Here is a 16,349-nt window from a genome sequence, read left to right as displayed (position 1 = left end):
CTCCGCAGCGCAGAAGCGTTTACTTTTCATACCGAAACTTGGCGCAGGCATCGTGGCAAAAGCATACACAGGAAATTCCACTTCGGAAATACCTACGTGCACCTCTCGCTGTGCCCGCAGAAGAAGAGCGTTTGTCTGCGGTGATCGCCGATCCCCTCGTGGATTTCGCCCTCCAGATATCTGCATTCACGGTCCGCCTTAAGTACACAGGACTCGAAGTCCTTCTTCAGCCAATTGGGATCTGGCAGGGGCAGGTCTGGAAATATTTGCTTTCTCTCGACGTAATACCAAGGCGCTCGCACGTAATAATACCAGGATATCACTCTTTCAACAGGATCTCGGACTATATTGATGTAAATTGGCTGCGGAAGGTTGAACCTGAACAGAAAAAACGTCAAGGATCAGATGCGCCGCCGGCTTCAGACCATAATGCTGTTCCGGGTTATTTTCTTCTTTTTCTTTTTTACTACTTTTTAAGAGCACAAACAAAACGCTGCGCTGCTACGATTCCCCGAAGACTCTCGGATGAATCTAGCATTTCTATTTTTTCGAATGATCAATCATGGGATCGAGGTGTTAACCCCTTGCATCATGATTTATTTTACGGTTTCGATGATTAAAATTTGCATGCACAGTTATACAAGTTACACCCGGTAGATAGGAAACGCAAGTGGAATTCTGATTTAACAGCAAGCTATGTGTATGTCCAATTTCAGGAAACTCACTCGGTGAAGTTGGTGAAACACACGTGCTTTATGTACACGGATGGCTCCGAGTAACTGCTGACCATTGTGGCGAGTTGGAGCTAAACAGCGAAAACAGTTTTTAGTAACGATACACCCACATAGTGTCATATGTTCACTTCTTCCGCGTATATTTTGATAAATATTTTCGATAAATCTCGCATTCATGTGAAAAGAGACTTGGATGTAAGCGCTCAAATCTTTATTTAATAACTTGGAATATATATAGTATAATAGTTTCCGAATATTGGCAATACCTGTTCAATTGGTGCAAGACGTATCGTCTCGACTCTCTGCACGCGATCTCTATTAAAAGAGAAGCCATTCCTCATCGACAGCCTCCTCAACAGTTCCATAAACGTCTGCGAGCCCACCTTTGGTACACGATTGAAGAACAGAACACCCTTGCCTGCTCTTTTCGTGTTGTTCAACGCATCTATGTCGAGTACTTCCGGTTCTTTGTACTGAAATCAGTTCATTAAGAGATTATTATACAGGATCAAAAATGTTGTACTTCTTTAACAGAGGTGGTTCCCGAGATCATTTCCGTTGCGGAAATTTTCTCCGTGGGTTTGTTAAGGAGTTATTCACGGAAAATAGGGACCAATCGGGGAGGGCGTTAGCAACTCCTCAAATTACTTCAAATCAACTTAGCCATCATCCCTTTTAAGGAAATCTGCGTGTATCGGTCACCGGGATTTCCTTGTCAGTTTTACGATGTATACGAATATTACAATATAATTAAAAGTAGATGATTGATTTGTTTAACGAAATACTTATTGCCGGAGATCGGCGATAGAAGAGGGAATGAATTTTGAAATGCGAAAGGAACCTTGAGAATATTTCGTTCTCGTAGGACGACCCGTTCCTTTCGGAAGGAATAATTTCTTGCCGCGACTTTCGCACGTATCGAAGCACGGGATATTTCAGATGCACACGTTAAGTGGTTATCACACGGCGCAGAGTGCTCAACGGAATCTAACCGATCTTCTTCTTCTTCTTCTTCTTCTTCTTCCTGTCCACGTCTCGAGGCTTGGCCATTACACCACAAGTACGTTACATTATTGCATTATTACTACACGCGTTTGCACGCTTCCTCCTCGATTACGGATTCTCCCGCCCTCTTCCTAACCGTCTTTCTTCGTCGGATTCTTCCCGCGGACTTCCAGTCCGTCTTTCTGCTTACTACCCACGGTATTAAAGGATCGCGACGTAATTTGCTTCGCGGTTATCTATCTAATACCGAACATTACGAGAGAGAGAGAGAGAGAGAGAGAGAGAGAGAGAGAGAGATCTGCCATGTAGCCCTGCTCTCGCCTCCTGATAACCGTAAAACCAGTCACAGGATCGTGCGAGCCGCGAATCATGCTCAAATCTAATAAACATTCGCTGCTATTTTACATATAACGAATATCAAAGACAGGAATGTATTCTTATAAAACAGAGTTCGCCTCACAGATGACCTTCAAGTATACCGAGATCAATGCCCGCGCAGTATTCTACACAGTATTATACACCCCCGTTTTCCACTCTTCGCCGGCAGCGCTGTCACGAAAATGTGACTTTGAGCTCCGCCTCGGCGTGGCGCGATGGATCAAAAGTTTTTAACTTTATTGATACATAATCCTGCAGTTACCAAATCATTATTATTGTATATTCTTAATAAATATGTACATATATAGAATTACTCATTAGTTAGTATAACAGTACATACTATTTGAACGAAGGAAAACTGAACCAAACATATAAATTAGCAATGTTAAAATTCATTTTTGAAGGTGTAATTTTTATAGTTTCTTTTTGTTTGAACTATTACTTAACCCTGAGCGCACGAACTACAGATTTTGCCAAAGTATCGAATACACACCGACGAGAATACCGACTCGAATCAAACATGTAAATAAACACAAGAGAAATAGCTGCGTAACGGTGTTAATTCCAGCAATTCATTCACAGCCTATTTTTAAAGGATAATTGTGCGACGAAAGAGGACTAGACGCGGCAGAATTTGCTCTTTACGGGGTGATAACAGAACCTCGAAATTACCGTTCAAGAAACTTCGGTACTCCTTCTTCCACAGTCTACTTCCTAAACGGCGCGGCGTCCGGTGCAATTAAGTGCTCTTTTTCTTTTTCATACAATTACAGTTATCTCATTAATGAACACTTGGAGCGTGATTTGGATTACCGCGACTTATGCAATTTTCACTGGTGCTTCGGGGAATTGGTTTTCTTGCATCAATTAACTGTAACCTCGTTGAATCAATTTTGTACAAAGTAGACAGAAAAAGCAGTACGCGCGCGGCAGCCGGCAGCCGGCAGCAACGCAAGAACCACGAGAGATCCAGTATAACGCGGGCGAAACGTCACGTCACGGTAGCCAAGGTGCGTGAAACCGCCAAGTAGATTACTGGCTTTTAGTCTAACCATTAACCGCTTGAACATCTCGACCGTGAACGTTATTCCGAACATACATAGATTGATTATGATACAACTGATAGGCCTAATTCCTTTTGAACGAGGTTGCACTCGACCCTCCGCGAGGACAGCCCGGTTCAGAACACAGAGTTGTGCTAATTTAAATACATTCCAATTGAATTGCAGTATTATTTTTCAACTATTCGAAGGAATGTGAGATGCCTCCTCCCCTGGTGAAAGATAAAACAAAACTGTTAATACGAAAGAAGAAATGGGTAACCTTGAGCAGTGCACTGCTAACATGGGGGATAGTCGACTGGTTGACCCGTTGCTCGTACCGTAATTGACCGAGATCGGTCGGACAGTTAAAAGTCATTAACGAGTTCGATGGAGATTGATATTCCGTGTGGTTGTTCGTTCCTACGGTGATTCGTGGCTGGCAATTGTTCTTGTTCGTTGTTTCGCGTCGTACACGATGGCTCGTCGTCGGTGACTCGGATCCACATTTTACCGTTTCTCAGGTGCGCGCGCGTAACATATGTATGTAACGGGTGGACCACGAAGAAGGTCGCCCGGTCCCGGTAACGGACGCGCGACTGTGACTCGGACAATTGGACCTCGGATTTCACTCTTTTTCTGTCGACCACGATCACACCGCAGGCGACTGCGCTTCTTGCGGGTCTTATGGGGTCTTATCGGCCCCATCATCCTGCCCCGTCACAGCGTTTTGCTTCAATTCTTCAATGGCTCGTAGCCATTCAGTATCTCACGATCGTGTTCCTACGTGATTTCTCCGCTCGTTTCTCCGCTCGTTTCTCCGCGTTCCCATTCCTCTCGCGTTTTAGTCTTCAATCTTGACTCGTGTCCGTTGATCTTCTTCCTTTTTGCTTTCGGTGTTATTACTGTAACGGCGGCGGTCACGTGGTCGACATCGGATCAGAGTTTTCCAAGTTTTGCGACCACTATGGAGCACGGAATTATCAAGCGCTTTCATAATTGCCCATATCAGCACGTTGTATCGACACACATTAAGGAAAGATGTCTTTACTTTTACACATCTTACTACCGAAGTTTAATCCGCTTTATTAATTTTCGTTTAAGATATAGACAATGCTAAGAAACTGTGATACGCCAGAGGATAATGAAACAACGATTTTACTGTGCTACGGCATCGGGAAAATTAATCGATTAATTTTTTATCAGGAACTTCGCGTGTCCGGTAAATAAGACCAAAATTTTTAACAAACTTTCTAACAAAATCGTCCAGAAAAATTTATCGATACAGTAAGAAAGTTGATGATCAATCGTTTATCGCATATAATGCAAAATAAATGACAGAAAATGCCTTCAAATCAATAAAAAAACTTGCAAGTTGTTAAATATCCGTTGCCTGGTACCATTACCCTAAGTTTTGTATAACCATTTTGAACGAATTTTTGTTGTCAGGGGGAGTGATCCGAACACAGTTTCCCCCGCAAAACTCTAGCAATTCAAGGTCGTCCGGCGGTAACATGAATAGGAAAGATTGTTCAGAATGATGACCCGAATACATAACATGTTTCAAGGTCATTGAAACGGTGAGGAATCCGCTATTCTAGGTAATTACATTTTCTGTTTTTACAGTTCGTTCTTACGTTTGCTTTATTTCTGCGTATTTCCGTCGCGATTCTATAGCAATAGCATTTAGTGCGAGACGTTACGTACATTTTATAGCGGAAAGTACAGTGGAAAGAATGAAGGTTAATAGAAATGATTACCGTAATATCGTCGAACCGTGTTCACACCGAAGTCAAACAGACCGAACACGATCATTACTAGACCAATATCAATATTCTTTCTTCAAACTACTGTCTGCTCTATTTGCGTCGGTTCCTCGTCGCCGCGCCGCGCCGCACGCCGCGCCGGTCATTAGGATGCAACCACATTTCAACGGCATTTCTGTGCATCAAGAGATTGCGTCGGATAACTGAACTTCACACGCGACCGTTTCACGCACGATTATCATTCCATCACAGATTTTCTAACATTAAGGTCACGCATACAATTGATGCAGCGCGCGAATATATTGAAGAGAGCTGCATTGAAATATTACTATAAATGCTCCATTTTACACGCAAGAATAGTACAGTAAAATTCCAATCTAACAATAAAAGCCGATTCTCGGTTCTGTGCTGTGACGTAGATCGTGACCGAGCACTATTTTTTTGTGGCCGCGTCGACCGCGTCGAACGTAGAAAAGGACATGTAAACACGGACCGAGCGGCCGAAGAAAATTCCCGTTTGATTGGTTGATTTGGCCCATCCTGTAGAAATATTTGAAATTGGAATGCTCCGGATATATTTTGTAATGCGTGGATTGTATTCGCAGCGCAAGAATTCTCGGAAATAGAGAAACGGATGCTTTGCTATTGATAAGAGTCCCCGATATCTAGTCCCACAGTATCCGTGGAATAAGTAGCAAGGATACTCGAAGAAACCGTCGCGTCGCGTTGGCCGGTCAGTCAAGCAGACAAATGCTTCGAGCTTCAGTGTTCGGGAAGCGTTTGTTCTCCAGCAACACGGTTCAGGCACAACCGGGAATGGCCTCGATTTTCTTGGGAACGTTCTGTGCATACTGCGTGCATCTCATATCAAGATCGGAAACTTATACATATACACGGTAACTCGATCTATAAAACTAGTACCGCAGATCTCCGGACGCGATTACACCCGGACCCCCCCCCCCCCGTGCTTTTCGCATTTTTTCAACCTCCTTCGTCCCGTTTTACCAACAAATCGAAATTTAAAATTAGCGAAATTTTTGGAATATAGTCCAGTCAACGGAAAGAGTTGTAGAGGGAAATGGAGGGAACACAATTTTTAACTTTGGGACTTTGTTTGGACTATAGTTAGGAGGTAAACATACTAAAAGTCCCTACTTCGGTAGTGAAGGTCCCTTTTTTCGGTTTTCCACTTATATCTCGGAAACTATGCGTCCTAGCGATAAGACCATTCTAAACAAAATTAAAGCTGACAAAATGTGCCATAAGACCGATATCATTCAATTTTTCGCTATTACGCATAGTTTCCGAGATATCCGTGCTCAAAGTTCACGAATTGTGAAAAAGTCGAGCCTCATTTGACTAGCTAACTCTTCAGCACAATTAGTGAACTTTGAGCGCGGATATCTAGGAAACTATGCGAGATAGCGAAAAACTGAATGAAATCAATCTCGTGGCACATTTTATCAGCTTTAATTTTGTATAGAATGATCTTATCGCTAGGACACATAGTTTCCGAGATATAAGCGGAAAACCGAAAAAGAGGACCTTCACTACCGAAGTAGGGACTTTTAGTATGTTTACCTCCTAACTATAGTCCAAACAAAGTCCCAAAGTTAAAAATTGTGTTCCTTCCATTTCCCTCTACACATAATTGTGAAATGCATACCTTCACTGCGAACAGGCGGTGCCCGTTTGGATAATGGACAGTTCCACTGGGACTAGAATCTGTTTGGACTGCTTCTGAAACAGGAAAAACGAAACTTTTCGTTAGCGTTATAATGACAGGGAGTAATAATGATTATTAAACAGCATACACTTTGGTGCATAACTACAGCGCAATCGATGTGTTGAAGATTTTTCGAGTTTCGTAGAATAATTTAGGAAAACGCGTTATAAAAATATTAAAGTCGTCCGTGTACAATTTTACACGGTTTAGGGAACAAAAGGTGAAGTTTAGCCTTTTGCTCTCCTGGCAGGAAGCGTGCAATCTCTAAAAAGTGAAATATGACGCAGTCGATAGTTCCCGAGATTGATAGATACAATTTGCAGCAGATTCAACGTCTCGGAATGGCTTTAAGATGGACGATCTAAAATAGCCTGTTTTTGTATCCTCTGACGAGGAACATGTTCCCGAGGGGTAAAACGCGCATCTCCGAAGCTAAATGGTTTTGCGTGCAACTAATAGAAAGAATATTATAAACGCCCGTCCAGTGGAATTACGAAACCATCAAAGATCGATGTAGAAAGTACTAATTGCGAGCACCTGCTGCGAAGCTTTAAATTAATCGACATTCACCAGGAAGAATTTGAATCATCTCGCTACTATTTACATCGATGCCTTTCTCCTCTTAAGGAAAATGCACATTTCTCAGTGATCCGTTCGGTCGTTAAAAACTGTGAACTACAGATTTTCGTAGCATAGACAGCCGTTTCGAAAGTCTCACCTTCTAATCGAGACACGTGCATTTATAAACCCGAAATTATCTCCCACAAACCGTACCATCATCTGCATAGGTCTAGACTGTGGGTAGTTATGTAAATTCCCGCGCGTTTTCATATATAATTTCATAAAAATTCAACCACGTAACTCAAACGATTCCTCCTTTATACAACATAAAATTACAGTGTTTAATCTGATAATGGAACTCTCTATCAATATAAGTAAAATAAAATTATTAATTTGTTGATGGTAGTGCTTATGGACACGTTGAAAAATTATGTTTTGTTTCCTGAAAAGTATAGAAAATATTAGCATAGAGCGATATAATGTTATTTACGCATTTATTTTTTCCTCTGATCTTAGATGCTAATTTCGAGGATCGCGCTTCGAAGCGCGCACGTTTAATGATGTTAAAGCCAACACTGGAAAAAAAGAGAAGGTGTCGAAATACGAAGTATAGCACGCGTCGCGTCGTTTAGATGCCGTGCAAAAAAAAAAGACGTGAAATGTGCAATTTTCACGTGGTTCGAAGCGGGAGAAAGTGTTAATCTTGAATCGACGATGATCGCGGACGCGTAATGAAGGAGAAAGCAGATCGAAAGGATTCACCTCGTGACCATGTGAAATAAAAAGAGCATTGGCCAGGCCTCTAATTAAATCATAAAACAGCTCTCGGAACAGTTCACCGTAATGGCCACAGGCTGTTTGTCGATATTCCGCGTTTCGTGCAACGAATACTCGCCTAATTACAGTTCGGAAGAAGCGAACAGCTCGTTACGCGAGAGAGCCGGGGTTTCGAGCAGGACCGTCTCTCGATCTTGATAACTTGTCGATGCGATCGGTTATCTCGAGCCGTTGCTATAATAAGACACCCGCGATCCCCGAAGCAACGTTAGCCAGCTGTTGTTGCAACAACGCCGCGGTAATTAACGGAATTGAATTAACCGTTCGATGTAATGATCGGAAGAATTCCTGTGCCACGGTTACACACGAATATGGAGCATTAAGAAACGTGCTACACGGGTATTTTGTATCGGATAGATTCGACAGAACGGGGAATGATTAGCGGCGTGCAATTTCGAGGAGCGATTGTGTGTACTGCCTAACCTAATCTAACCTAACCACTTAGACAAGCGAAGCTCGACACAATATCGTGGAAGTGCATAATGATCGCTGGTAATTCAGCCACCTCTCGCGGAACCATCGCTGAGATTCCTTTCATATTTATGTGCGCATTGTGTTCCTCATCTCCCCGCCATGCCAAAGCGATGCACTTTTGTCCTACCAGGAAAACCATTGTATCAACAAATTAATTGACATTTTCATCGGTTCTGACTTACACGCGAACAGCGTTTTTCCTCAAGAATTCTTTGCAATTGCTTGCTTTTCCTTTCGGCGAAACATATACGTAAGAGTATTGTTATAAATGAGAAAATCTCCGTGTAAAGCAAAATAGTTCCGCTTTAAATCGTTTTTCTCGCCTCCTGTAAAATTTACTTTTTTGGGCTTGGACAATTTTCAAATGCGGCCGGCGCAGCGCGGCGATATGTCAGAAGCTTATACCTATGTAATGTTGCAGTTCCACTTTTGTTGGACAACGGAAAAGTTAATGAGATCTTAGATGGTTGGTATCGTTCAAGCGATAGTATTACCCAACATGAATCCACCGTCTACAGTCTACACTACTCTACAGAGACTACAGGATCGATGCACATGTCTCCCTGTTTAGGGATAAGCTTAGGCTAACGGCACTAGTTGCTGCCAGCTGTGTGACCCGCGAGTCTACATAGGTTTATAATACATCACAATTGCCATTGAGAAATAGACTATTAACTCTACATTTTTTAATTAAAATTTCCGACTCTTATAACTCTAAGTAAAAAGTAAAATTACAAAGCTGTGCGACGCTTGAAAATTCAGATTTTAACAGTGTTTCGGACTTTTACGAGGAACGGGAATTTTGGAATTGAGAGAATAGGACCGCACCGAAACGATTGTTGGGCAACGGATTTGACATAAGGAAGAAAGGAGACGCGATGGCTCACGCGACAATAACAGCGAGTTAGACGAACTTTTCACGCGGCAAGTGTTTACAAATTCGGTCGATTACTTCGCCGAACTCGAACAGCTGAGATCGTTGGTCGTTGGCGAAGCGATAACTAGCGAAACGCGACAGTTTCTCGTACACGAAACATAAACTGTAGATGGATTTTAAATCGTCGGATTTTAAACAAGTTATTAAAGATGAAAGAGAAAAATTTTTTTGCGGTACCGATTGTCGCAAGCATAAACAAGAGGATGTTGTATCGAAATGTTTGATATTTAATTAAAGCTCGCGCCGAGCGTACACACGGTGGCTGACCTCTAGGTTCGATCGACGGAATGGTTCGACCTTAATCGTGACGGGAAGTTTCGTGACCGATACAGATACGGATTCAACCGCGAGATACGTTCGTAGCATGTTCGCTCAGAACGATGCTCTCGGCGTGGGCGTACAGAGTTCATTCGCGTCATTCATGACTTCGGAACACGAAGCTTCAAGGCTGCAAAAATCCTTGGAACATAGAGTCGATCGTTGATTATTCATCATCACGATCGGAATAACGTTCGCGTAATCGAATCTATGGAACCTTTCCTTCGATCGACTTACTCGAAGGTCGAGCTCATGTTCCGCTAATGGAACTCCGTGATGAGAAATGTTCGGGAAAAAAATCATTCTTGGAAATATTAATGACGAGGAAGCGTTCCTCGATATAGAGTTACCGAGTCTGGTGAGAACACCAATGTACAAACCTTAGTCATCGACTCTGATCCAATCAGCGCTTTCAATATTTTTCATGTCATAGCCAAGTTGCGGATTTTATTCTTTTCATGGCGAAAATAATCGAGTAAAATTCGAAATAGCGGAAACACGAAAAGAACTATTTCTCCCCTTTTGATAATCCCTTTTCAGGATTTTCTAGGGATTTCCAGAGTTAACGGAAGCGCCATTAAAGTTCCAACAAACGTAATCGCACAGGACGGTGTACGAAAGAGATAAGGGGAACCAAAAAAATCGAAGCAACTCGTCAATTGAAAGGAACGAATTGCAAACAACAGAAACGCCAAAGTGGAGAAGCCTTTCGACTTCCGTACTGTTCTCGTTCAATGCTAATCAGGCGTGGCCGGACGAGCAACAAACATCATGCAAAGCACACAGAAAGGATTTCCATAACGACGACGGAAGTTGTATTTACGCGGTCGCGAATTCAAAGTGGCAGAAATCGAAAAAGAGGAGAGGGGCTCATTGTTCCGGTCGAGAGGGAACGGAGGAACAACAGTACGTAATCGTTCGAGCGAGCAATGAAGAGAAAATCGCTGGGGCATTAACAATACCCGGCCATGCGGTAATTGCGTTTTACGACTCGCGCTTCCTTTTATATCGTGCATCGGGTATCGATAACGAATTTCGTTGTCGCCTGACTTTTATTCCCACGCGAACATGTGTGCGAACTCATTTCTTTTTCTGGACAGTTTAGTTGGACTCTTTAACTCTCGGACGGCGGATCATTATTGCAGCTGTACAGGATGTTCGCGATAAATTCGACCAGCGTGTTTCTCGGAAACGGCAAGTATTAAAAAGAAAATGGAAGGTGTCGATGTAAAAACAAACTTTAAGAACAATTTTTTTCGGTATAAAGAATTTTTTCGGCGAGTTTCTTTTACTCGGATGATCATTAAAGTATGACCAAGAAAATAATAATTGCCGGGCGAGACTTTGAAAATCGCGCGCGCGCGCGCGCGCGATGTAGCTATATTTGTGCCGATATCGGAACGCGTGTGAAACGATGTCAAGCGGGGCCGAAAGGTAAGCGCGGATGGAAAAGAAGTCCGGAACGGTTCGGTTGGTTCGATCAAGAGACACGGTCCCGAGCATATAAGACCGGATTGACGACCTCTTACTCCTGTTTTGGCTCGAGCCGGCAAAGAAGAGACCCGGTGACCCAGAACTTGGGAAAGCGAGCCGCTGCGCTGCGCTGGAAGGAACGCGGCTGTTGCAACACGTAGACACGTAGACACGTAGCCCACTCCTCTCGGGACTCGAGACGATCTTGCGCTCTAATTGCACGTGACGCCTTGCAGAACTGCAGAAACTTTCATCTCTGCTCGGAGCACGATGGAAGCGACTGTGCCTCCTCCGATTGCCTAGATTGCCCCGATTGCCTCGAGCGGTCACCAGCGGTCACTCCGTCATGTCGGCGCGGCGCGGCGGACGGTCATCGTTTCCTGCTTTCCTTCTGACCACCGATAAAACGATCCTCCAACCCGCTTCCTTTTCTTTTATTTCATTCTCGCGGGGGCATTCTGCTTTCGAACTTTCACAAAATACTTTTTGTATTCCTTTACGTTATATCATAACACCAAAATGCAATTACATTCAGTCGATTAAGTATGCAAACGCGAACACGTAAGCTGCATTTCTGTTGAAATTAGTCTTCGCAAATGATATTTTAACTCTTTTAATTAGCGCCGGCCTCTCCGATACTCGATCTCTCGCTGGCTCGGTCGTCGAGCGTGTTTACCACTTGACTGGTGTTCCGAGGGGAATCCCCCAGCAGCGCAGCGGTGAGGATCAAATTTTCACCAGTTGCGGTAAACACCTTTGCGACAGTTACGAGCATAACACCGTCGTACGAATTGTGTTTGTTCGCTGGGAGGTGTTACCATCGTTTTCTATCGCTCTTTGCCAACACTCTGGCGGTAGCATTCGTACGACTTTCTATGAACACTGGCCGACTCGATCCATACATTTACACGTCAAGTTTTTTGCAATTATCTCGGAAACTAAAACTATAGTGGAACTAAAAGAATACTGACCTTGACAATATACATATATATGTATTTCAAGGTCATTGAAATCGGAGAGGAGGTCAATTATTTACACGTTCACCGGTAAACTAATCTTTCTAACATCTCAGAAACATCCATGCCGTTGGATGTTTGGATACATTTAGCAAGAGTTATTCGTTCTAAATGAAAGTACGAATACTTTTTGCACCGATTGTATGTGGAAATTAGAGCAGGGACCTTTAAGCAACATTTTCTGTTTCATATATCCTTGGTTAGCTATTCGTTTCGTACATATGTTGGTGGTGATACGGCAATAGACCTCGGTATACACACTACGTTGTAGTACTGCTATAATAATTTGAAATATACACATGTGATCCTGTCCGCGGCAGACTCGGAGGAAAGTAATAGTAACCGGATCGGTCAGCATAATACTTGCGAAGAGTCTATGGTTGCGTTCTGACCCTTGGTGAACGAATAACGGTGAAAAGGTTCGAACAAGTATCTGTCGCAGGTGTTCGAAGTTTTGCGAATGCTGTTTAGAACAACACGGACGTGCATGCACGCAGACCGCTACACACAGTTTCCCGAATGCTAACTTTCAGTGCTGTTTCCAGCCCTTCGAAATAGACATTGGCCATTTTAAAAATATGTCAAACGTTTTCTCAAATCCTATATCATATTAAAAGCAATTTAAAATTGACGTGCCTCACTACATATGTCAATGTTTCTTTTTTTACTCGTTTTACCATATTCGACGGTGATTAGAAATTAACGAAAAATTATGCAGAATTATTTTAAAAGTTGCAATTTGTTATTAAAATTACATTTTTTGTTCTAATTATATTGACTGCGTTACAGAACTACAATAATACTAATAATAATAATAATACAGAACTACAGAAATACATACACACTTTTGTCCGGCTAGCTTCTACCTTTTCGAACACTGTGCTCTGTTAACGTGTAAACTGTTTCATAGCGGTACCTTTGATTGTAATATTTCTTTTGACATCCAAATATTACATGGTTATTCTGAAATGGAACTAATTGCATTTGCGTGTTGATTTATCTTGAAACTAGCGTGATACTTTTTCTGCATCCGTGATTACGAATTAATTAGACGGAAATATTAGCTGTCGAGCAGGTTGCACTACAAAAATGGTTTTGTAAACCTGTTTAACCAGTTGCGGTATTTGTTGTTTCATTTGTGTTTGCTCTAAATATTTCATCTATTGTCTTATCTCTTCTGTTTTATATTTCTTGTTATAGGTGTACAAGTAACTGCTATCCTAATAATATATTTTAACATTTTAATTATCATTATCGCTATAGAGTTCAATTTAATTTTCTTTGTCTATGATCTCATTAATATATCTGTTATGAAATGTTAACTCGTGATTCGCTACGAACTCGACATTAAACGCGTAAACGTGTTAAGGAAAAACGATGGGGCATAGGATTGAATCATTTCGCTATAATAACGGAGTAAAATCTGAAGGTGTGCAATCAGCGGATGCGTAAATGGTTCCATGCAAAATGTTCACGTCTCGTCGAGAAACTGCTTGAATTATGTATTACGGGATGCTGGGCAGAACCCAACCCAACCGTCATCGATCGAGGAAGTCCAAGCGAAAAAAGAAATTCGAAAGAGTTGTTGAACAACTTTCGCGAGATATACTACATTATACGCATCGAATATGTAGGTCGTGATCGAGAGGCTTCGGAAAGATCATCTCGAAACGTGAAGGTATCCAACGTGGAATGTTCCGAGGCACGCACCTGTGTAACTTTCAACCGTTCTGTGTCATGTTAACCCCCAATTGGCGGCGTTGAGTTTCACAAACCACAGAAACAATTTTTAACCACACCATAATCTGGTTTTATTCGTTGTAAGTGGAATTTCATATCCTAAATTCAGATTATCGCAGTAATGTTGTAAAATAATTTGTCGAAATATTTTATATTGTGAACAGTATGAAGCAAAACACCAGAAATTAATGATGATTACCCCCTTTATAGTTTACGAATGAACCCTCTGGAATGAACCAAATTATACTAATTTATTTTTATAAAAAAATTTTTATAATTAAATTTATCTGTTTTAATTTTAAATTTGTATAATAGATATCCAATGCAACGACCGCGAAGTGGAAGGGGATGAATTCTCCCCCATCCCCCCCCATTCCTCCCTGCATATGACCTTGAATAATGACGTCCAGTTTCACCACATTTTTCTGGCCGTGTTTTCTTTTTATTGAATTAATATAACGACGCTCTGTACCGTTAATTTCATTGCGAATCCAACCGGTCAGTCCCGACCGCGATATATGTATCCATTAACACATTTTTTGAATAACATTTTCCTCTCCAGACAAAGTCATCAATATCAAATCAATTGCTGTAAGACATCCGTTCTCTTGTGTTAACTACGCAAACAAATAAAATAAAATCTAAGATGTAAATGAAGTATAAATATCAATTTCACTTGCTATTTTAAAATTACATTGTATTATTCTGTATTGTATAAGTGAACAAAAAATTTTGTAATGCTTTGGTAGTCTCAAATGAAAACTAGTTCTCTGCTGATAGAATGTTGCATGCAACCGGTATCGTAGGACATCTTAACGTAAATGGGAACGCTGTTTTTCGTAGCGCCTTCTTCGAGATGTACAGTCTACCGCAAAATTATAAAATGCTCTCTCAATACTCAACATTATACATTTCTACGTATATATTGTACAAATATTTTATGCAACACAGATAGCTTTACAAGAATTACTTCTTCCTGATTAATGCGTTAATCAATTCTTGTTTATTGTCGAACATTTTAAATTTAAATATCATAGATCTTACACATCAATAGCCCTGCGATTTTTACACCATTTCCACGAAAAATGTTATTTACCAGGTTTCAAGGTCAAGAGAGAGAGAGAGAGAGAGAGAGAGAGAGAGAGAGAGAGAGAGAGAGAGAGAGAGAGAGAGAGAGAGAGAGTAGAGTTCAAAGTACATATTTTACGAAATAGGTTTGTGTAAGTATTAATCGTAAACAAATAAGAATTCACTGTTTGTTCTAGAATATGCTAAAACATCAGCTTGCTAATTATGTATGTTTGATGTAGCTTGTTTATTGTTAACGTAACTGCTTGAGGGAAATGTTCTGATGAATGTGTTTGATGAAAATGCTCTAAGTTCTGATTTGAAGAAACATGTAAAATGAAACAAGTTGCCTCGGGAATATTCAGCCCCGGTCTCTCCTACCAGATGTGAAAACAGTTTAGAATAATCAAAAACGTTTTCCCAAAAACACAATCGTGTTGCAAGTTATAGCGAAGGAGCGTCTTGTGTCTTCTTATTAGATGACGTGTATCGCATACATGTCCTCCAACCGACGCGATTCGATCCACAAAGAGAATCGATCTACGCGATCGGAATCGATCGAGCGACCATTTAAACACAAACGCAATAATTATCAGAGTCCTTAACGACCATTCGCGTATCCCAGGTTGCCATGTATACCCAAACGAGGTCGCTAAATCGAAACGCAGCCCGGCAACAATAAACACACGGAACCGTCCATTCTTTCCCGGCGTCGCATGTCGTCCGGATAAAATTGCGTCGGACGCAAACGCGGTTTATGGCCTAGAATACAAGCGAACCGAGGGGAATCAAGGCTGACAAAAAGATCGTTCGGAGTACGAGCATTAAACGGTACAATTAGCAAGAATTTACGATCGCCGGTGATTCCTGGCCGGAGGAGGACGCCGCGCCGCACAGTTGGACCAAACGACCTGACGCCGATCAAAAATCTAGAATTGACTATAGCTATTGATTTATTAACTATTTATTTATGTCTTAATGCTTTAACAAATTCAATATTGTTACGTGAAATTCAGATATGACAAAGTTCCTAAATGTTTGGAGAACATTGTTTCAGTTTATGAATTGCTTTCAGGCCTTCTACGATATCGCAATTGCTGAACGAAATAATACAAAGAGGAAAGCAATGTTCGCCTTCGAGGAGCTTTGTCATTATACATGCTTCAGGTCTTGGAAAATGAATATCCGATAATAAGATGAATATCTCGATACTCGGTCCGTCAGTAACACTTAGCAGAAGCAGAAGCGCGCGCAAAATTAGAAATTTTCGATCGCC

General features: G+C 41.6%; 1 protein-coding gene across 2 annotated transcripts in view; it reads right to left on the bottom strand.

The window, feature by feature from the left end:
* Positions 1–16,349, bottom strand: part of Pip (heparan sulfate 2-O-sulfotransferase pipe) — a 61,514-nt gene that overhangs the window by 4,683 nt on the left and 40,482 nt on the right. For both annotated transcript variants that reach the window (XM_076441968.1, XM_076441967.1), the window contains exons 3-6: positions 6,590–6,663; positions 1,001–1,207; positions 726–805; positions 97–378 (exon numbers count right to left, since the gene is read on the bottom strand). In XM_076441968.1, the coding sequence (XP_076298083.1) occupies positions 97–378; positions 726–805; positions 1,001–1,207; positions 6,590–6,663 (643 nt within the window). The remainder of the gene's footprint in view (positions 1–96; positions 379–725; positions 806–1,000; positions 1,208–6,589; positions 6,664–16,349) is intronic.

Source organism: Lasioglossum baleicum, chromosome 17 (assembly GCF_051020765.1).
Source record: "Lasioglossum baleicum chromosome 17, iyLasBale1, whole genome shotgun sequence".
NCBI classification, from domain to species: domain Eukaryota; kingdom Metazoa; phylum Arthropoda; class Insecta; order Hymenoptera; family Halictidae; genus Lasioglossum; species Lasioglossum baleicum.
Note: the sequence above shows the minus strand (reverse complement) of the source record. Positions and strands in the feature narration are given on the sequence as shown.